At 45.5% G+C, this 22,653-nt stretch overlaps 2 protein-coding genes across 8 annotated transcripts in view; one reads left to right on the top strand and one right to left on the bottom strand.

Annotated features, from left to right (window-relative positions):
- The window catches only part of HDHD2 (haloacid dehalogenase like hydrolase domain containing 2), a 49,512-nt gene extending 36,602 nt beyond the window's left edge, over positions 1-12,910 (top strand). For all 5 annotated transcript variants that reach the window (XM_027526303.1, XM_027526306.1, XM_027526307.1 and 2 more), the window contains exons 5-7: positions 1,428-1,644; positions 5,147-5,210; positions 9,645-12,910. In XM_027526303.1, coding sequence (XP_027382104.1) covers positions 1,428-1,644; positions 5,147-5,210; positions 9,645-9,748 — 385 coding nt within the window. In that variant the 3' untranslated portion in view covers positions 9,749-12,910. The remainder of the gene's footprint in view (positions 1-1,427; positions 1,645-5,146; positions 5,211-9,644) is intronic.
- Positions 12,911-17,743: 4,833 nt separating this feature from the next.
- The window catches only part of KATNAL2 (katanin catalytic subunit A1 like 2), a 111,072-nt gene continuing 106,162 nt past the window's right edge, over positions 17,744-22,653 (bottom strand). For all 3 annotated transcript variants that reach the window (XM_027526032.1, XM_027526033.1, XM_027526034.1), the window contains 3 exons: positions 19,582-19,744; positions 18,655-18,757; positions 17,744-18,145 (listed from right to left, as the gene is read on the bottom strand). In XM_027526032.1, the coding sequence (XP_027381833.1) occupies positions 18,006-18,145; positions 18,655-18,757; positions 19,582-19,744 (406 nt within the window). In that variant the 3' untranslated portion in view covers positions 17,744-18,005. The remainder of the gene's footprint in view (positions 18,146-18,654; positions 18,758-19,581; positions 19,745-22,653) is intronic.

Below are 22,653 nucleotides of genomic sequence, written 5' to 3'. Positions count from 1 at the left end.
TTGAGGTCTGTTGCATAAAGAATTCCAGTTCCGTGGTAGAGTAGCAAATAAATGGGATTGGGGGCAGGATGACAAGAGGGGAGATAGATAAATCACTCATTATTCTCTCCTTTCGATCAGCTGTGGTTCTTTAGGGCCAGCATAGTGGCCTTATCAGGTTTCCTAACTGTTGGATTTTAAGATCTGCTTAAGAAATAAATTTGTATTAATATTAGAGAATAAATTTGAAGGATCCATTCTGTGCTGTGAGCAGTTCGTAGTAACTAACAATAAGACCCTGTAATAGGCCAGTATTGGTTTTTACTTAATAAAATATTTAATCATAAATGTCTGAATCCTGCATCTCCCACAGGAAGGCATTTCCATGCCCACTGACAAGAATCATTTAGCAGTTTCATAGTTGAGCGCTTAATTACTCATAATTGTGAAGGGTAAGATGTGATGAATTCTGCCTCAATGGACATACTAAATATTTTAACTAAGTAGATGACTTAAAGTAAATTAAGCTAGTGAGATCATTTATTCCATTGGTTAAAAGCAGCTTGAGAAGACTATCATGTTCCGTATATGATGAGATGATAATAGCTGTGTGACTCTTTGCTGTGTGCCTATATGTAGGCTGCAGTGTTGAGATGGATGGCAGATTATTTTTGGATGGGGTTGATGGGGTTTGAGGGATTTCTTTTATTATGTTATGCCTGAGTCACTAATGAGGATCCTTACCTATATGCAGTTTGGTTCTCTAACAAGAAAACTCTTCGTGCCCTTTCCGTTGGTCCTACATCAGGAAAAAGGAAGGGGCTTGACATTTCCCCTTAAGCCTTACTGCTTTGTCCTTCAATGAAAACGGCCCGATTTTCAAAGTAACAGCAGAAGCAGTCAAAGGGTAAAATGAAGAGGGGATGATACAAGCAGAAAATATTTGTAAAATGCTCTATGAAATTTCTGAATTAGAATCTCACATTTTGGAGTAGAGAAAAGAGGCAGCCAGGTGTTTTAGGAGTTGGCTAAACGTGTCACTGCACAGCAGTTGAGCCACTGTAAAAGGCTCAGGAGCCTCCTACTTACCATTAGGGAGGTTGAAACAACTTGTCTCATTAAGTTAAGCTTCTTCCCTCGAGTGCCTTATTTAGCTTTACTTCTCTTAATTCTCTTTCCCTGATGATTTGGGTAAAGCGTCTGAAACCACTAAAGGTAAAAGGTTGAAGCAATCCCAAATTTAATAATCCATCACCTTTCTTCAGTGTATCTGAGTGCAATTCCCAGCAGTTCCTAGCAAATTCATTAGAAGACAGCAAGTCATTAAAAGTTAATACGAAACTATTTGTCTCTGTGAGTGAATAAAACTACTTTGTAAGTCTGACATTCTTTTCCACTCATAAAAAAGCATTGCTTTTAGCCAATTTCCATTGTCTCTGACTCTCTAGGTTACTCCTGGATGGAGCACCTCTGATAGCAATCCACAAAGCTAGGTATTACAAGAGGAAGGATGGCTTAGCCCTGGGGCCTGGACCATTTGTGACTGCTTTAGAGTACGCCACCGATACCAAAGCCACGGTCGTGGGGAAACCAGAGAAAACGTTCTTTTTGGAGGCATTGCGGGGCACTGGCTGTGAACCTGAGGAGACCGTTATGATTGGAGATGTAAGTAGAAGAGCCCAGGAAACGCCCTGGGCTCACCTGTCCTGCTGGGAGGAGCCAGCTTCAAAGCAGTGCTTTGAAACACGAGCGGACCCGTTATTGGTGTTTGTCAGGTGGTAATAAGAGGCCACCCATAAAGCAGGCTTTCCAGTAGTTGTTCACTGGTATTCTAAAGAACTGAACTGTTGATTATTTCTGACAGTCTTCACAGTGTGATGAGATATATACAATTCAAAAGACCATCAGATACAAGACAATTAAATGCTTTATATGTCCTTTTGAAGATAACTTAGATTTGTTTTTTACTATTCCTTAATGCAGAGACCACCTGTACCTAAAGAATTCTCTCACTATTGATTTTTTTTTTTTTTTTTTGCTAGTACATACTTTATGGAAAAACTTCCCAATTTGCCAGAGATAGCTAAAGATATCGATTGCCTCAGGCCTTTGAGTGGCAGGGCTGGCTCTGGTGACCAGATGCCCTAGCCAGTGACCTTTGGCTGTGAGCACGTTGTCAGTCTACCCTGGTAAGAAAGGCAATACCAAAGAATGTTCAAACTGCTGCACAACTGCACTCATCTCACACACTAGCAAAGTAATGCTCAAAATTCTCCAAGCCAGGCTTCAGCAGTACGTGAACCGTGAATGTCCAGATGTTCAAGCTGGATTTAGAAAAGGCAGAGGAACCAGAGATCAAATTGCCAACATCCATTGGATCATCCAAAAAGCAAGAGAGTTCCAGAAAAACATCTGCTTTATTGACCACACCAAAGGCTTTGACTGTGTGAATCACAACAAACTGTGGAAAATTCTGAAAGAGATGGGAATACCAGAGCACCTGACCTGCGTCCTGAGAAATCTGTACGCAGGTCAAGAAGCAACAGTTAGAACCGGACATGGAACAACACACTGGTCCCAAATGGGAAAAGGAGTACATCAAGGCTGTATATTGTCACCCTGCTTATTTAACTTCCATGCAGAGTACATCATGCAAAATGCCAGGCTGGATGAAGCAGAAGCTAGAATCAAGATTGCTGCGAGAAATATCAATAACCTCAGATATGCAGATGACACCACCCTTGTGGCAGAAAGTGAAGAACTAAAGAGCCTCTTGATGAAAGTAAAAGAGGAGAGTGAAAAAGTTGGTTTAAAGCTCAACATTCAGAAAACTAAGATCATGGTATCCGGTCCCATCACTTTGTGGCAAACAGATGGGGAAACAGTGGAAACAGTGTCAGACTTTATTTTCTTGTGCTCCAAAATCACTGCAGATGGTGACTGCAGCCATGAAATTAAAAGACGCTTGCTCCTTGGAAGAAAAGCTATGACAAACTTAGACAGCATATTAAAAAGCAGAGACATTACTTTGCCAACAAAGATCCATCTAGTCAAAGCTATGATTTTTCCAGGAGTCACGTATGGATGTCAAAGTTGGACTATAAAGAAAGCTGAACACCGAACAATTGATGCTTTTGAACTGTGGTGTCGGAGAAGCCTCTTGAGAGTCCTTTGGACTTCAAGGAGATCCAACCAGTCCATCCTAAAGGAGATCAGTACTGAATATTCATTGGAAGGACTGATGCTGAAGCTCCAATACTCTGGCCACCTGATGCAAAGAACTGATTCATTTGAAAAGACCCTGATGCTGGGAAAGATTGAAGGCGGGAGGAGAAGGGGACGACAGAGGATGCGATGGTTGGATGGCATCACCGACTCGATGGACATGCGTTTGAGTAAGCTCCGGGAGTTGGTGATGGACAGGGAAGCCTGGCGTGCTGCAATCCGTAGGGTCACAAAGAGTCGGAAACGACTGAGCGACTGAACTTACTGGGAAAACATTATTTTCTATCTGTGCTGTGAGGGGAAAAGTACTGGAAAGCACACTATCTTGTGGTCAGTAGTAGGTGGCAAGGATTATATTTCAATTTTAAATAATAATGCCTTAGGCTGGAAGGGACCATCAGGATTGTCTGGTCCGAACCTCCTCAGTTTATCAGCTGAGAAACCTTAGCCCAGAGAGGTAGCCCTCATGCCGGATGTCCCAGAGCTGATGAGTGGCATGGCTGGAAGTAGAACTCGAGGCCGGACTCCCTCCAGAAGAAACTGTAGATCCCCTGCTGTCTTGAACTGTGCGAGTGCTCATGGATCGCAATCTTCCTGACTGCCGTCTCCTACTTCTAGGTTCCTGAACCAAACCCAGTAGGCTGTCACTGAACTCAGGACTGCTTTGAAAAACTGTCTTTTCAGTAACAACTTTTCCCTCTGGCAGGCCTTTAGCTGACTTTTCTAGGCAAATGTGTGTTCAAGAAAGTGGTTACCCTAGCCTGGAGATTGCGGAATTCTTTGTCCCTGGAGACACTGCTATTGGGACAGCATGGAAGGTGGAAAGGGCACGTGATAGCAGAGTTCAGCTGCCTGGAGGGGTGTTGTCTGAGAGAGGGTGGCTTTTCCCTCTCTTTCCATGTCTACTTTTCCCCTCTCCTTCAGCCTTTCCCTCTCCCCCATCTTGCCTGCTTCAACAAGGCAGGTTTAGATGCAACAGAAAAGGTTTTAAGTTCGACCTTGAGTGAAGATTTTGAGAGAAATTCTGAGACTCATTTCCAAGGGTGGTTGTTAAATTACATGAATGATTTTAACGGAAAAGTTTTTCTTTGGGCATGATCTGAATAAATTCTTATAGACATGAGATGGCAGGATTGATTTTATTGATGTTTCTTCCATTTCTTGGATTTTTATTGCCTTGCATTTATCACAGTTAACTGAGTATATTCACCCCTATCTTGAGTAAAAATTGAAAACAAGAGCTTCCCTTTTAAACTGGTCTGTTATTCCTAAGTGTGAAGACAATCTCAAAATCTGTTTAAGTATACGGTCTGACTTGATTCCTCCTGTTACTGACAGTTGGATGAAAAGTAAGGATAATGTCTTACGTAGGCAGCATGAGAGCTGTCTTCTGAACCTAGTTCACTCACTGCCCTGCAGTTGGATCATTTGCCTTAAGAGCTGCCAAATGATAAAATTCCTTTTTTCCATGATCTATTTTAAAAGGAGATAGATGGGACCTTCCCTGGTGGTCCAGTGGTTGGGACTCTGTGCTCCCAATGCAAGAGACCGAGATTTGATCCCTTGTCGGTGAACTAAACCCCACATGCTGCAACTAAGACCTGGTGCAAATGAATAAATAACAATAAAAAATATTTAAAAAAAAGAAATAGATGTACATGTGCAAAACATGCAGCGCTGTAACTGCACTTTCTATGTTTGGTTACTGGGGTTGCTACTCTTGCTTTTTACCTCTACCTCCGTGATGCTTCCCTTTCCAGTTAGTATGCTCCCTTAGACTATCACACCTGGGTTTATCCTTTTTTATACCTCCCTCACTCTCGTTTTAAGAAAAAGCATGGGATTGCAGTTGGCCATTCCAGCCTAATAAATCACTGGTAGGTTGGTTTGTTGGCGAGCTCACTGAAGACACTGGACTAAACGCTTCCTCACACTTTTCTAGGACTGCAGAGATGATGTTGGTGGGGCTCAGAATGCCGGCATGCGGGGCATCTTAGTCAAGACAGGTACGTATCTTCTGTACAAGCTTTTTCTGAAACAGAATGGTAAAATACACCATTCTTAAAGAACAGTCTTTGATAAAATGGCAAAGCCCACTGGGTACGTTAATTCTCTTTCCACCACAAAGCAAAAATAAAGTGGGCTTAGGATTGCAGGGAAGAGAGACGACGTGAGAGGGCCCGTACTGTGCAAAGCTAGGAAGTTCAGATCAGAGTTCAGAGGTGTTTTCACACTTCCTCAGAGATAGTCATACACAAGACAGTTAGCATTTATATGATTTTCTGGATATACAAACCACTGGCTGACCAAAAAACCATTGATCATGGGGCTCTGTAAAAATATCCTTTCCTTTTGAACCAGGTATAAAATGATGACTTTGACCTCTTTGGGGACTGACTAGCTAAGTGATACTTTGTGTTAATGTTGTTTTAAAAACACACATAAAAAAACTTTTTTCTTGCCTTTCCTGTACTGTTTTAGTAACAATTTCCTATACCAAAATTAAGTAAACTGGGTGTGGTCCCTCAAATAAATTTAAGGAAAGAGAAAGAATTTAATGGGGAAGCCACAGCTACTACGGTATCATGAGGACAGCAGACCAGTTAGGTGTCTTGGGTCTCAGTCTTAGCTCTACACTGACTCTGAGATTCTGTCAGAGCCCTTCACCTCTTTGGACTGTTTATAGATGATGGGGCTGGACTGGTCCCTTGTAGCTCTGTGCCATTTTCCAGTGTGGAGTGTGATGAATAAAATCCTCTCAAGGTAAGGAGTGACAAGGCATGAGAGCTGTGTGTGGGCATGTGCTGTTGCGCTGAGAACTTGATCAGCCTTTCCAGGTAAAATGAAAAGGTCTCCCCCACACCTGCCGCCAGAGGGTACCTGCTGAGCTTGGAACTAATAGCACGTGTTTGAGGATGACAGCCAGGGTCCGGTCCAAGAATTGGCATCAGACTCTTATCAGTTAAATAGCAGATAAGGGGTTCTGTGGGCTTCCCTGGTGGCCCAGCAGTTAAGAATCTGCCTGCCTATGCAGGAGATGCAGAAATCCCTGGAGAAGGAAATGGCAACCCACTCTAGTATTCTTGCCTAGAAAATCCCATGGACAGAGGAGCCTGGCGGGGTACAGTCCATGGGGAGAGTCAGACATGATGTAGTGACCGAACGGTAACAGCAGAAGGCTCTGTAAATGGCTCTGTGAGTTCATATGCCTGGCTTTGTACAGGTTGTCCAGAAAAGGGAGAATTTAAACAGTCATAGAAGACCTGCCACCAGGAAATTTTTAGAAAAACGTATATTTACTCATGACTATGGTGTTTGTTCAAGAAAATGTGGTTGCATGAAAGCTATTTTGAATTTAAAAACAGAAACAAGAAAACAGGAGATGCTGCTATAATTGAATAAGAAGTACTTGTCAGGCCCTGGCTTCCCAGGTGGCACTAGTGGTAAAGAATCTGCTTGCTAATGCAGGAGACGCAAGAGACTCAGGTTTGATCCTTGGTTCGGGAAGATCCCCTGGATTAGGAAGTGGCAACACACTCCAGTATTCTTGCCTGGAGAATCCCATGGACAGAGGAGCCTGGTGGGCTACAGTCCATGCGGTCGCAAAGAGTCAGACCCAACTGTGCAACTGAACACGCATGGTGTAGACCAAGAGGGACAGTCTGCTCGTGCAGGAGGTCCCGGGGGAGCCTTGCACATAGTGACTCGTCGCCTTAGAACTAACAGTGTTTTTGCACATTTCTCATTCAAAATGATCACCATTTTCCCTGGAACATCACTCTGCTTTGATGGACGCGAAAAAGAGGACAACGGGACCTATCAGGGAGTCAAGAAAAACAGGCACACTCATCATCTTGCCTTGTGTCTGAATTTTCAGATTCCTGACATTCACCATTTTATGATCCGATCATTGAGGAAATCCACAGATAACTATTTCTAGCGTTCCCATAAACATTTCCTTTCTTAGCTCACATAATTAAGGATTTACACCAAGTATGAAAACTGCTCCTGTGCCAGTGTCTTGTGGGCCCAGCTCCCCCTAGCGGGTCTCCAAGGTTCTGCCTTCTTTTCTGACTAGCCATTGGCTGTGGTCAGCCCATCACACAGGCAGCCGGTCAATCTTAGAGAAGCCAGCAGCTCTACACAGTCACATCTAAAATGTCTAACTTAGTTATGTAGCTAAGTTCAGCTCATGAAAACAGACCCATTTGTACTGTTCATCTTTGGTCAGAAAAAAAAAATCCCAAGTAAGACCACTGTTCTGAAAGTGTACAGAGCTGCCGATTCCACTGATGGTTTTGAACTGAATGCAGTGGACAAGTGCTTGGTTTCTCAGTGTTGAAAATCACCATGGAAATTTTAACTTACGCAGTGATTGTCTTGAGCAATTTGTTTCTCAGTAACACATGTTAAACGCTCAATATACATTTGTAAAGACTTTTGACTAGCCCCCCTGATGCTGCTGCTGCTGCTAAGTCGCTTCATGTCTATACTTCTCTGCAACCCCATAGAGGGCAGCCCACCAGGCTCCGCTGTCCCTGGGATTCTCCAGGCAAGAACGCTGGAGTGGGTTGCCATTTCCTTCTCCAGTGCATGAAAGAGAAAAGTGAAAGTGAAGTCGCTCAGTCGTGTCCGACTCTTAGCGACCCCTTGGACTGCAGCCCACCAGGCTCCTCTGTCCATGGGATTTTCCAGGCAAGAGTACTGGAGTGGGGTGCCATTGCCTTCTCCATGACTAGCCCTGACCAGAATCCAATTCTGTTTAGCATGTAAAACAATGACCTAGGAAAGATGGGATCACCCTTTGTCCAATGTTGTCAACATGGCTTCCTGCATTCTGCCTCCATTTACATTTGTTCATCCAGGAGAGTACAGACTGCCGTGCTGCGTCAGGCCTGAGTGGCGGTGGCCTGCTCCCTTCACTCTGCCAGCGTTGTTGAGCGCCTGCCGCGTGCCACACACAGTGCAGGTTGCTAGAACTTGCACGCATACGCAAGCCACTGTGTTAGTTTGTAGAAACCCCAGGGCCAGACTAAGCAGAAGCATGCTGCAAGCCCTTCTCTCCATGGCTAAGAACCCTGACTTTCACACATCGGTCCTTAAACAACTAGATCCAAGAAGTGGGGGGTATAGTAAAAAGTAGTCATTAACTTACCTGTGAGACCAAGCAGAAACCTTGCTAAGGTTTATACTCAATGGGATTTAAGCTTAAGAAGAAATAAGCAGTAGAGTTTGCTGTGTGGACCGTACCGTGGACAGGTGCCTTGAGGATGCTGAGGAGTTACCTTTGTGCATTTGATGCTGGCTCCTTTCCTGAAGGAATTCACAAGTCAGCAAGACAGGACAGGAGCAATGTCACCACCACAGCACCAAGTTGTGGGCTGGGGATTTTCAGGCTTCATGTTTGCTGGACAAAACCTTGTAGGTAGTTGTAGAAAACAAAAGGGATTGTATTGTAGAAAATGGTGAGCCTATTGTTTGGAAACCCAGATTTAGGCAGAGAATACGGGAAATTGCACAAGAATAAAGAGAGCTCACAGAAAGGGGGATGAGAGAGCTTGCAGAAAGGGCACGTGCAGAGGCTGCACTGAGGCTACAGGGCAGTCGGCCTCATCCCCAAGGCCTTGACTGAAGCAGTGTTCCTCCCCGCTTCCCTCCGTCCCTTCTTTCCTTCCTTCTTTCTTTCATTTAACCAGTGCTACAGAATGCCCACCATGTGAGGAGTGCTGAGCTGGGTGACTGAGGGCCTGGTAGGCAACAACAGACATTTGGGGTTCTTTCTGAAGAGCACTGGGACACATTAAGGGTGTCTAAATGGGGGTCATGCATGGCCTGATGACCATTTGTCAGATCAGCTCTGTGTCCCCGTGTGACCAGTTCCTCTGCTGTGCTGGGCTGTTCATCTGTGGGTCTTGAACTCCTCAGTGCCCTGCTGGGCAGCCTGGCCGGCCAGCCTGCATGTGAGCACCGTGACCATCCGTCTCTCCCTGCCCCCGGTGCGCTCATTTGCCTGCTCACAGGGTTCCTGTTGGGCAGCAGCTCATGCAGTTTCCAGTCACCCGTGAGCTGACAAGGCCTCTATCCTGTGCGGTCTGGGCTCTCATGTAAAAGCACTGATTTAATCCCCGTCCGTATCTTTAGGGCTGGTGGGGGAGGAAATTTCACCAGGTGAGGAGATTTGAGGGCACCCTTAACTGCCAGGTGACCCAGTGCCTGGGATCCGGCATCCGTTGCTGAGAGACCAGAGGGCCTGGGAAATGCTGAACACATCTGGCTTTGGGTTGCCTCGTGGCATCCTGAAGCCTGGATGAAAGGTGCTTTGGGGGTTGTGGAGCCCCCGGTTCTCTCGGCACTGTCAGGCTGGCCTGTGTGCTCACAGGCCGCGATTACTCTGGCATCCTGACAGTAGCCTTTGTTCACGGGCTTTACTTTCATTTCAGGGAAATATCGAGCAGCAGACGAAGACAAAATTAACCCAGCTCCTTACTTAACCTGTGAGAGCTTCCCGCATGCCGTGGACCACATTCTGCAGCATCTGCTGTGAACCGTTACATGAATCTGAAGGAACTTGAAACGCAGCTTTTCATCGACTGGAATGAATCCCTCAACACACTCAGTGCCGGCCTAGACAGACGCAGACCCCTCAGCCCTGCTCACCGTTCAACCCTCTTTTATTGTGCAGTCATTAGAAAGAGAGGTATTGAATTGCAGCCAGCCACTCAGCCGGGCTAATAATCCCTTTTATTTTGTAAAAGAAGATGAGATCCAAAAAAAGGGAAAACTGAGATTGCATGTTCCTTTTAAAATATTCATCAAGTTAGTGGGGCTGGGGGGGAGTCTGCTGCAGGGAGCCTCGTTCTCTGCCCTCTCAATGGTAAATTGGTGGGCTTCAGGCTGACTAAAGTTGAATGGTATCTTTTTAAGTTATAAAGTACTGTACTGCAGGCTGCATTAGGCTGTAGTTTTAATGCTGAGTTCAGCTGTGAAATCCGTCAGAAGTGCCGAGTGGAGTACAGAACAGAAGCAACAAAATAAATTGTCCTTTAGCCCAAGTGATGGAGTGGATTTGCTTTCACGGATGTTGAAAACTAGATTAGCTACTGTATTACTCCCAGCCTGGGTGACTTCTTTTTCTCTTCATTAACCAGAGATAACTAATTTAAATTTAGAACCTGATTTTAATTTAAAATAATATTTCCATTAATAACCTATTCATTGCAGATACCTATTATACTGTGTAACAGTTGTTTTGGAAATTTTATGTAAAATTAAAACTATCAGTATTTCACAGATGTTTTAATTAGACATTGTTATTAACAGGAACAGTGCAGAAACTAAAATCAAGCCTTTAATGTCTTACAGACCATGCATTTTTGAGGTTAGTGTCCACCCGGGTCCCATTAACTGTACATTTGCAAGATTTCATTATTTTTGCCTCTGACACTGTGGGAAAAATCCTTCAGAAACTACTGGGACAGATTCAGGCTTTTATGTACTTGGTTACCGCGGCTGTAAAATGAAATCTCGCCTTGTAGCGTGGATGATTCTTCTCATGTTAAACCCACCACAATGAAGGGGACTGAGGAGGTGATGATTGTCCTGTGCATTTGCATACTCGGAGGATCCTGGGCCTCGGCAGTTGTTTTACTGGGCTCTTGGGCCTTGGGTTATCAGCACGTAATTGCCCATCATCTTGGTGCTCCCCGCACTGAAGCACACAGCGGTGTGGATGAGCTTCGGGTTTTGATGCTTGTTTAGAGAGCAGCTTGGTCTTAGGTGGGAGGGGGCAAAGCTAAATGGCCACTCCCCTCCTCCTGGCCGTTGGCCGCTCGCTGTTCTTACTGTGCAGATGCTGGACTTAGTCCTCGCATGTGGCAGAGTGCCAAAGACAGCAGTGCTGGGACACCACCCGGACGGGAAGGAGGGGCAGTGGCAGGGGCGCAGAGCCTGGCCAGCACTGCCAGCTCGCCCCTCCAGGACCCTAGCCCCTCCCCTAGCCCCTCCTGCCTCTGCTCCCTTCTCCATAGAGATAACCACGGTGCCCACCACGCAGGCGTGTTGTGAGAGTTAAATGCGCTGCCCACGTGTTAAGGACTTTGAATGGAATCAGGCAGATGCTAAGTCTCCCACGTCTGCGATGACGACATGCAGATACAGGAGTGTCCACATTTAACCATCTGGGAAAGTTTGGTAGAATTCATCTCTATAGCCAGTTCAGTGGGGAAGGTCTTCCTGAGAATTTAAAAAAAGAGACATTCTACGATATTTGAACTCCTTCAGACCAGAGCTGCAAAGAGGGGAAGCCCTGCGTGCAAGCAGAGAGGCTGCTGGTATGTTCACCTGTGGCCTGTTCCCCAGCACCTGGGGCAGCAATTCCTTGGCCCAGGCGTTCTCAAGTGTTGCTCGCTGCTGTGTGTGAAGTGCCTGCTAGGAAGCAAGCGTATAAGAGAAGGATCTGGCCAGGAGGGGCCCAGGAGGATGCCCAAGGCAGTGTGAAGATCCTGTGTCCCTGTCCTGTGATGTCCTGCCCGCAGAATGGAGGAAGTGTCCCCACCTCTGTGCTGCACTTGTTAGATTACACTTGGACCTTCACGCGTCTCCTCTCCCCACCAGACAAGACTGTGTCTGCTACAGCACAGAACAGGTACTAAGGCAGTCACCGGACCAATCAAACTTAGCTGTAAATATCAGAAGAATTTAATGCTAGAACGTTTAGCTGTGGGTAGGGAGGAGAAAATAAGTTTCATTTTAGACTTGCTGTCCATAGAAGAGGCCCATTAGACATTTAAGTAATGGCTCTGATGCTCTGGGGACAGGTTAGAGCTAAAGCCACGCAGTAGACATGACTGACAGGTGCGTGGCAGGAGAGGGTAAGGCACCGTGTGCACCCAGCCCTGCCAGGAGAAGTGGCTGTTCCACTTTCCTCCACTCTCACGTGGCCCTAGAAGCCATTAAAACCTTAGTTTACCGTTTTATTTAACAAACGTTAAATAGGGCTTTCTAACCGACCTGTCCACAGTGTTGAAATTACTGGAAACATTCCCAGCTCAGCAGGTTGGTCTGCGTTGGGCCTCATGGAGGAGATTTAATAACCGAAGTATGTAAAGGACTTTATTTTCCAGCCATTACATTTCAAGGACTGTCCTGTGGTACTGACCCCCAAGGAAAGTGTTTGTATCAGCTTTACTGTAATCCTGTCCTGGCCCCAGAAAGGGACCAAGTGACATCTTAGGGCTGGAAAGGGCATTAGAGAACATCCACTGTCGGAAGGTGGTCATTGCGTGTCTGCTGTGAGCCAGGTGTGTGCTCGGTGTGATGGGCGAAGGGCAAGTCCTGGGGGAGATACAGTTGTGCCCACTTCACACTCACCATCCAGAATCAGCGAGTTCTGCAGTGACTCTGCCTACCCACCATTCCACCCCTCTCAGGGCAGATAGTGATGCCCCGAAAGAAGGGGGCTTGCCCACCTCCTTCAGCAACGGCTCCATCAAACACCTATGGCTGTGGATGTCACAGACTCCCCTGGAGTGACAGGTGTCATCACCTAACCCTAATTCCACATTGAAAAATTACAGGAGTGAATTGTACAGGAAAGTCAAAATACACCTGTGTTGATGATGTTCAGTTGATTTTGGATCACTGGTGGTTCATGTAGGATGAAACTCAAGTCCTTGGGTACTTATAATAAAGAATTTTTAAAACTGCACTAATGTGTTTCATTAAAACACTTGCCTCGGTGGCAGAGTCCCTTGTCCTGTTAGCAGTTATCTGCATGGAGCAAGTTTGTATCACAGTTTTCTTTGACATAAATCACAAAATTTTGCCCAAAATAAATGCACAAGGCCTTTGCTAACTTTGTGTTACACCAACCACCTACTACTCAAAGAATGCTGCTCTCCTTGAGAGGCGAGGTGCCTGAGCACCAGAAATCATTTATCGTAATTCAAACGGCATCTATTAAAATGAAACAGATTTCAGTATCTTTTTCCAGTATTTAATGTCATACACATCTCAGTGCCTGCTTGTTTCAATGGCTGCTGTGCCTGAGGAAATCAAAGTTATTTCTTAAATGCCCACTGGGAGTAAAGCATCAAGGAAGACCAAGCAGACTGTAGCTCCAACTCCTAGATACAAATCCTCTAGATGGGAAATAAAGCATGTAAACAGCGCACCTAGAAGTCCCAGGGGCTCTGGCAAGTTCAAGGTGGTCGTGTAAGTCCTCCCAGAGAAGAGCTGATGTGCAGTGAGCGAAAGGCTTGGGAACAGTAATCACAACGTCCAGCCTCTGAAGCACATAGAGTGCTCAGACAGTCTGTGGTCTGTCATTTCATCCATTCAGTAGCAGTGGCAGAAAGTACCACAACCATGGTGCTAACATTCAGGTAGGGTAGACAGACAATCAGCCGTACACACAACTGTGTCATGCCGTGGAGCTACTGACAAGAACTGATGGAGAACAGAGCCAGGAAGCATGAGGCTGCTGTTCCTTTAGATAACTAGTTCCTTTAGATAACTAGGGAAGGCACCCGATGGCCAGAATGAGTGCCGTGGGTGAAGGGCGAAGAACCTGAACTGCCAGCGTCTGAATTACCAGGAGGTGGCAAATGCAAATCCATGACTGGTTTTTCTGGGAAGGTCAGAGGGTCTGCATTTCCGTGTTCAGTTGGAGCCAGGTCGATGCTGTGTCCTTCGGACAGTTCTGGCCTCTGCAGTTCACCACAGTCCCCACCTCTCCTTACTTTACCCATGTGTTACTATGCTCAAAGTTCTATAGGCATTTCAGTTATGACCTCTGCTTTAAAAGAAAATGCCCCAGGTGGAATTAAGTTAAATTTCCCATCGACTAACAGGCCAGTCTCCTATAGCCCTATAAACTTAGACATACTTTGCTGTTGCTGCTAAGTTGCTTCAGTCGTGTCCGACTCTGTGCGACCCCATAGACGGTAGCCCAGCAGGCTCCCCCGTCCCTGGGATTCTCCAGGCAAGAACACTAGAATGGGTTGCCATTTCCTTCTCCAATGCATGAAAGTGAAAAAATAAAGTGCAGTTGCTCAGTCGTGTCCAACTCCTAGCGACCCCATGGACTGCAGCTCACCAGGCCCCTCCGTCCATGGGATTTTCCAGGCAAGAGTACTGGAGTGGGGTGCCATTGTCTTCTAGACATACTTTAGTCTACTTTTAAAAAAATAACCAGAGACTCTAAACAGCAGATTAATCGTGTATTAGTTGATCTCTCTCAAAGCCCCACTCAAGAGAGGAATAAAGTTGGAATAAACCCACAAAAATGGTAGAGGAGACATCGGTAGATGACAGAGTTCAGTTATCTAGGATCTGTGAAGAGGTTGGAGCATTTGTGCTAAAATCAGCACAAAGCAAAAAACCAGAATTCATCCTGTAAGACAACCTCAAAGACTCAAGGCTTGGAGACACTGAGCAGAGAGGTATGAGGTGTGGGGCAAGTTTGAGAAGCAAGGAATTGGTTCAAAGCTGGGATAGTGGCTGGAAGCCCAGAAACCCTCCCCACCCTAAGTAGCCAGATGAGCACCCTCAGCGAGGCAGGAGAGGAGGTTTACTCTGGGAGAGTGGACCTGTGAACATAAAGGCCTTGGAGACTATGGGGTCGGGGGTGGGCCAGCGTGAGATGCAGGGCTGAAAACGGGATTAGGTAAATCTCTGCTTAGGCTGCACTGGTCTTCTGGTCCCCTTCCCCTTACCTCCCGGAGCAGAGTGCATGGGAATGGGCTTAAAGTTGTTTACCTGATGTGTTTGGCCATTTAGAAGAGAACGCTGATGAAAGTGAAAGTTGCTCATTTGTGTCTGACTCTTTGCGAGCCCATGGACTATACAGTTCATGGAATTCTCCAGGCCAGAATACTGGAGTGGGTAGCCTTTCCCTTCTCTAGGGGATCTTCCCAAACCAGGGATCGAACCCAGGTCTCCCTCTTTGCGGGTAGATTCTTCACCAGCTGAGCCACAAAGAAAGCCCAAGAACGCTGGAGTAGGTAGCCTATCCCTTCTCCAGCAGACCTTCCCAACCCAGGAATCGAACCGGGGTCTCCTGTGTTGCAGGCTGATTCTTTACCAACTGAGCTATCAGGGAAGCCCTCAACACTGATAGGCATCTGACAAATCTCAGAATGTTGCCAAGAAAATTAAGCAAATGAAAAAAAGGAGACAGTTATTAATTCCAAGACAGACAAAACCCATCAAGAAAGGAAATATAACCTGATCCAATTCTTGCCTCTGCAGTGAACAATGTACAATGAACAATGTCATAAAAAATATGATTATTGAGTTAACCTAAAACTGTAATAAAACTATTTGAGGATGATAGGGAAAGACTTATGTGTGTGGTATGGATGGGGCAGAGGAATGAAAAAGCTACATTTCATTTCATCCAAAGCAGGAAGTCATTAGATAATGTATAAAAGTGATGACTGCTACTGCTAAGTCGCTTCAGTCGTGTCCGACTCTGTGCAACCCCACAGACGGCAGCCCACCAGGCTCCCCTGTCCCTGGGATTCTCCAGGCAAGAACACTGGAGTGGATTGCCATTTCCTTTTCCAATGCATGAAAGTGAAAAGTGAAATTGAAGTCCCTCAGTGTCCAACTCCTAGCAACTCCATGGACTGCAGCCTACCAGGCTCCTCCATCCATGGGATTTTCCAGGCAAGAGGACTGGAGTGGGGTGCCATTGCCTTCTCCGTAAAAGTGATGAAGAAGCCACTAAAATAAAGGCATGATCTAAGAACAGTCATGCATGGTCATTTGTAGACAAATTTTCCAAGGAATGGGGAAAGGAGAATGTGATTGAATGTAGGTAGAAGTGCTCCAAAGATGAATTTGGAGATACTCAAAAGGAATGGAGGAAGGAAATGTAGGTGGGCTTTGGAAATGGAAGATTACATGGATTTGTGGGAAGGATGGCCAAACCACACTTACCTGAACAGAGTCAGAAACTCTCGGGCAGTAAGCTGAGGGGTCCAGCCCTGTTGTCACAAAACATGCTGTCCACAGGAGCCCTCCTCCACTCCTTTGCCGGTTCACTCTTAAGTACACGTCTAGGACATGTTAAGTACACATGTAGTACATGTCAAGTACCCTGTATCTTAAATACACCTTAAGTACACATACAGTGCACCTGCTTTTCAGGTGGAGGTTCCACCCACTTGAGATTTTATGAAATCAGAAAGGATGGCAAAAGCCACAAGCGAACGCCCTAACAGCTGTAAGAAATGTCAGCTGACAGCCGGGCAAAGAAAACAACCCAGAAGCACAGAAGGCAGCTCTTGGAAATTGAGCAGTACAGCAGTGAGGCCGTTGAACTTGGAGACCTCTGTATCCCAGCTGTCAGCAGTGCCGCTCAGGGCCTATCTAGTGACCATGAAGAAGTTTCAGCTGCGCTTCTGCTAAGATGAAATGTCTTCTTGGTTCTTTTAAAGTCGTTTTATAAGCGTATATTTTCAATTTGATTACATTTTCCATGAAATGATGTCTTAAGAGGCATTTGAGAATATTCTATTCAAAATGATCAATACCCCAACGTGTTTTTTTTTTTTTTAAAGGGTGAGATCCTTTGGACTATTTAGCCAAAATGTCCTTTTTTTCCTGGAAGTGTTTTCTGAATGAGTCTGACTTGTAGGGATGAAGAAAAGAAGGCAAGGGAGACGACAGAAGGTGGCCACCATGGGAAAATTCCAGGTGGGGGTAGGGACAGCATTACTTAGTGAAAGCCTTCAAAATGTACCAGGATCTGCAAGCTGATGCCTCAGATTGTGGGTTTCTAAATGAGATGTTTCCAGCTGTTTCCAACCCCATAAGAAGATTAAGGAGGAGCCTAAGAGCAAGGAGGACTGTTCCAGAAGCTCAGATATCCCACCCTAAGCTTTGGATCCAACAAGGAGCCGTGGCAATGGAAAGAGAAGGGCTGAACACACAGGGTGTGAGATGTGAAGACGTTAACAGGGGCCAGAACTCAAAACGCTGCAACTGGTGGGTGGGGAAAGTGGTTGCTTATCCCCACTGCTATCAGCTCGTCTCCAGAGATGGCCTTCCCTGGTCGCTCAGATGGTAAAAATCTGCCTGCAATGCGGGGGACCTGGGTTTGATCCCTGGGTTGGGAAGATCCCCTGGAGAAGGGAACGGCAACTCACTCCAGTATTCAGGCCTGGAGAATTCCATGGACTGACTACATGGGGTTGCAAAGAGTGACTTTCACTCTGAGATGGGCCAGTGACATTCCTGAGTGGGGCTAGTCTATTAGGAGTTGGCTCTGCTGATAGAATGGCTGGAGTCAGAATCAGGGAGAGCTGATGAGATTCAGAATATTGTCAGAAGAAGGAAGCAAACTCGGCTCCCTTCCATGCTCTCACCTTTATCCACCCTTGAACTGTCCGCTGGTCAGATGGTCTGTCAAGCTCCACTTCTGATTGGCTCCCCAACTCAGAACCACCCTGTGCATCCCAACACAACTTTCCTAACCACACATTCTTCAAAAGAAAAATGCCAGTTCACAAAGGAGGAACACTACAAGAAATTACTCATTGAAATTTTATGGGGTCTCACTGTGAGAAAAGTCTCCACTGCATGACACATACCTGTAATTAGAATCTTCAGTATTTTGCTGACATTGACCATGAAAATATCTACTTCCAAAGTAGTACAGTTGTCCAAATTAATCCAATCTTCAAGGTAAATTTTCTGTTTTCTATTCCAATTTTCTGTTCTTCCTGTAAACTTACACTAATCAATGAGGAGGCCTCTGTGGTTTTCTTTGAGGCCAAGTCAGGGTAAATGTGACCTCACACTGACTCGAACTCACTTTGCCAGGCTGCGTATCTCTGAGTCAGACTTCTTGCTGAAGGCTTGGTATGGGCGAGCACATCCAAAAAGTCGGCAGTGGTCACTGTATCCAGCTGGATCCCAGGTAAATTGCTGCTCCCTAGATGGAAACACAAGAATAAGGGCTCAACAATCGACCTAATGGTGATCAATGCTCTTGAAACGCTAATAGACCTTCTTTCAAGACAATGCATAATGCAGCATTCTTAATGGTTAATGCAGCAACAGGCAAGGCTAAAGAAGGTTGGGGGAAAACATCTTTAATGTGCAATTCAGCCCCTGAAGCCCATACACAAAATCTGACTTAAATGTATCGTTAAAAAGTATTATTTAATATTTATATGTGCCGCAAATAGATCCAGCCCCACATAGTGTACCAGAGAAATAAAAGCCCGAGCCCTAAGGAGTTTATCACCTGGGGGCAAAGTTGATCCAAAACAGAACAGAAGAGGAGAAAGGAGTTGGGTGCAGAAGGAAGATTTCCACCAAAGAACGAGTGGCAGTGTAGGGAGCCACGAGGAACAGAGGCGAGGCGCCACCTGCTGGCGAAAGCTAAAATTTTAAACAATTTTCTCTCCCAGAGCCCCTTGGCTGTCATCCTCACCGTACCTGACTGGTGATTTTCAAGGGCGTTGAAGATCTTCCTCACAGGCCGCATAGCTGCTTCCCTGCAGACTAGCTTAATGTCCGAGCCAGAGTAGCCTTCGGTCTCCTGAAACACCCGCAGACGGAGCCATTAGGCAGCAGGCAGAACGCGGCGCTGGTTACATCCTCACAGGCAGGACCAGGTGTCAGAGCCCCTGTTTGGATTCCGTGTCTGTCACCCATGGACACTATATAAAAGGTTCCCGGATAAACAGTGTCTGGGGGGAGGGAGGCTGGATAACCTAAGGAGCTGGGCAACGAACGGCTTCCTAATACCATCCAAGCAAAGGTGGGGAGATGCTGGTGAAGGACTGGCCCGCCCAAGTCAGCCTAATGGGGCCTTTGTGCCCAGATCCCAGGATGATCAAATTCGGTGGACACTTTTATTCTTGTAAATAAGATTATAACCTGTCTCTAAGGAACCTCAGAGAACACCACATTCAAGAGTCCTTTCAAGCAATGACACCCGTGGCTGTGGGATAACAGACAGGTGACCTAAAGCTTTACTGTTTGTGAAAGATGTGCATTTAATCATCACAGTAACCCTCTGTGGCCTGTTACCCATTTTACAGATGAAGAAGCTGGGGCTCAGAGAGGACGTGATGTCCCCGAGGGCACACAGCTAATATAAGCGACAGGGCCAGGATCTGACCAGAGGCCCTGAGTCTAAGCAGAGGCCCTGAGTCTAAGCCCTATGCTATTTCCACTTCATCGCATCTCTTTCTGCTGGAATGCTTGCAAGGGACAAAGAGCTCACTCCTTCATGGAGGAGAGGCCTGTCGGGTTGTTGGGGGTAGCCTGGATCTTTTCTAGGTGACTCCAGCCTCCGAACAGCTCACGAGATGACCCTGCTGAGAAGAGGGTCTCGGGGCGGCCTCCCCAGCGGCTCACCCGGCTCAGCAGGCTGTACTCCAGGTCCGCGCGCAGCTCCAGGGCGCTGCTCCTGCTCACGGCGGGCAGCCAGTGGTGGATCATGGCCTCCCGGGCCTCCTGGCTCGGCAGGTCCACCAGAATCCTCTTCTCCAGGCGGCGCAACATGGCACAGTCCAGCTCCCTGAATCACGGCCGAAACAGAGGAACTGGTTTGAGGCGGTCAACGCGCTTCATGAGCCACAACTGTGTCTGAAGAACAAATTAGACAATCCTGCATCTTCCCTGTGATGCTACATCTGTGCTTGAGGGGAGAGCACCACCACTTCGTGTTGTTTGGGAGAAAGAAATAGTTAAAAAAGAAGAAAAAAGAGAGAGAGAAAGGGAGGGAGAGAGGAAAGGAGGAAGGAGGGAGAATAAAAGAAAGAGAAAAGGAGAAAGAAAAAAAAATCCCCCAAAGAACTCATGTGAATTTTTAAGTGACTTAATTTGAGGGGAAATAAATCCAGCTAACAACAACCAAACGTGAGCATTCCCAATGCAGTTGTAACATCAGTTTTCCAATCTGATCCTGCCAGTGAGTACATTATTCCTGATAATAACGTGGGCACTCTGGGAAGGACACTAATTCTTCCGGAACTCACATACATTCTGAAGCAAATGACAATCTCACTCCATTGTGAGTGAAGGTGAATGCTCCTTCCTGGGTGCCCAGGGCAAATGTGGCCCTTTGAAACACTGACCCTTGCTCCTCTCAAAACGCTATCAGGCCAGGTTTGTGCAATTTTGCATCTGTGGGCCATTTCCTTACATTTCTTAATATATTGGTAAAAATTTCAAGCAAGTAGAAAAATAGACTAAAACAACAAATATCCACATACCTACCATCTTGACTTAACAGTTAACATTTTGCCGTATCTGCTTCATATCTATGTATCTATTCTTATTAGACTATTTCAATGTAAATTCCATCATGAAATTCCACCCCCAAATGCTTCAGTGTGTATTTCCCCCTAAAAGGACTTTTTATATAACTACAATATCATTATGACACTAACAGAATCATTACATAACATGTCCAATGGTTATTCCATATTAAAATCTCTCCAATCATCCTCCAAATATCTTTTACAGTTTTTTTCAACCAAAATTCAATCAAAGATTATGTACCACGTATGATTCTATCTCTTAGTTCTCTTGTAATCTAAAGCAGTCTCCTTGCTTTGGCCTCTTTTTGAAAAGATAGGGCTAGCTGTACAATGCCCTACATTCTGGATTCGCATGTTTTCCTCGTGGTATCAGGTAACTGGTTCCTCTGTCCCCCGTCCTCCAAGATGGAAGTGAGATCTCAAAACTTAATCAGACTCAGGATAAACAGTTCTGTCAAGTATATCTCATAGATGATACATTTTCGTATTAATTACATTGGAATCCACATGTTGGTGTATCTCACTTTAATGATGTGATGTTTAGTTACTGAGATTATCTGCTGACCACGGCTCTCTGCATTGGATAAGATCCCTTGCAAGGAGTAAGTGTTCTGTGTAGACTACTTTGGCACCGTGTGAAGACCCCTTTCCCCAGGCCATTTCAACTAGTGATTTTAGCATCTGTTGATGATCTTTGAATAAATTGTTTCATGAGAGCGATGCAAAATGGCGATTTAAAAAATTTTCCATTCCAAATGTATTATTTGGAATTATTATGTAAAGTGGAACTTTCCCTCAATGACTGCGGCTCTGGTTACCTTGAGTACTTATTAAAAACATATCATTCTGAGTGTAAGTTTGTGAACTCTTTGTATGTTAAAATTTCAATCTTCTAGATGGGAAGGAAATCTCTGTTTGATTTTCCAGTGTAAGAAATTAGGAAATGCCTGTGTGTTGGTTTGGCTGAGCCACTAATAAAGAGTAACATGGTCACCAAATTTTCTGTCCTAAAGATACCAAGACTTTGCAAAGCATCTTCCCATTTTTCTTACTCTCATTCTGAATCTATGTCATGATATTTCCTTTTAAGTTGAAAAGGAAATATATCTGAATCTAAATTGGAAGGACCAGATTTCTTAAGAGATTATGTTTTTTGTTTACCTATTACTCCTCCGAGCTAAGAATCCAGTCCAGGGCGCTTTCCTGGCAATAACAATTACCTATCTTTTTCGCATTTGCTTTATCAGCTTCACCCTGTGGCAACTCATCTCATCAGAGACTCAGCCACTTGCACAACTGCGCCCCCTCCCTCTCACGGCCAACGTTTATATTCCAGACACAGGGTCAAAGGAACTTTGCAGGCCTCTGAGGGAGAGAGTGAAAGTCGCTCAGATGTGTCTGACTCTTTGCAACCCCATGGTCTATACAATCCATAGAATTCTCCAGAATACTGGAGTGGGTAGCCTTTCCCTTCTCCAGGGGATTTTCCCAACCCAGGGATCAAACCCAGGTCTCCCGCATTGTAGGTGGATTCTTTACCAGAGAAGCCCTCTAGGAGATTATTTTTTACATTTGAAATAATAATAAAAACTAATGCTTAAATAGCACTCACCAAGTGGCAGGTACTGTTTCAAGCACTTTTCAGATATTAATTTAATTTTCAGATCCACCCTATGAAGTAGGCACGACCATCTCCATGAAAGATGAGGAAACAGGTGCAGAGAAGAGTAGCTGCCTGAAGCCAAAGCGAGTGAATGAAAGGCCTGGACTTGAACCCAAACAGTGAGGCTCCACGGCCTGTGCCTCAGTCACTGGCCTGACACCAGCGCAGGAGCGGCAGAGAGACCCCAAGTCGCGTTAAGGTGAGCTCTCAGAACCCTGGGAACCAAGAGAGGACCATAAACGTTCCAGAGAGGAAAAATGGGTTGCATCCAATGGATGGAGAATAAGATTTCTCATCAGCAAAGTGAGATAATTAAAAAAAAAAATAGGGTGGGCCTTCAAAATTCTTTTTTTTATTTTAATTTTTATATTTTATTTTTTAACTTTACAATATTGTATTGGTTTTGTAATATATCAACATGAATCTGCCACAGGTATACACGTGTTCCCCATCCTGAACCCTCCTCCCTCCTCCCTCCCCGTACCATCCCTCTGGGTCGTC

This window comes from Bos indicus x Bos taurus, chromosome 24 (genome assembly GCF_003369695.1).
Source record: "Bos indicus x Bos taurus breed Angus x Brahman F1 hybrid chromosome 24, Bos_hybrid_MaternalHap_v2.0, whole genome shotgun sequence".
NCBI classification, from domain to species: domain Eukaryota; kingdom Metazoa; phylum Chordata; class Mammalia; order Artiodactyla; family Bovidae; genus Bos; species Bos indicus x Bos taurus.
This window is presented reverse-complemented; position numbering and strand designations above follow the sequence as displayed.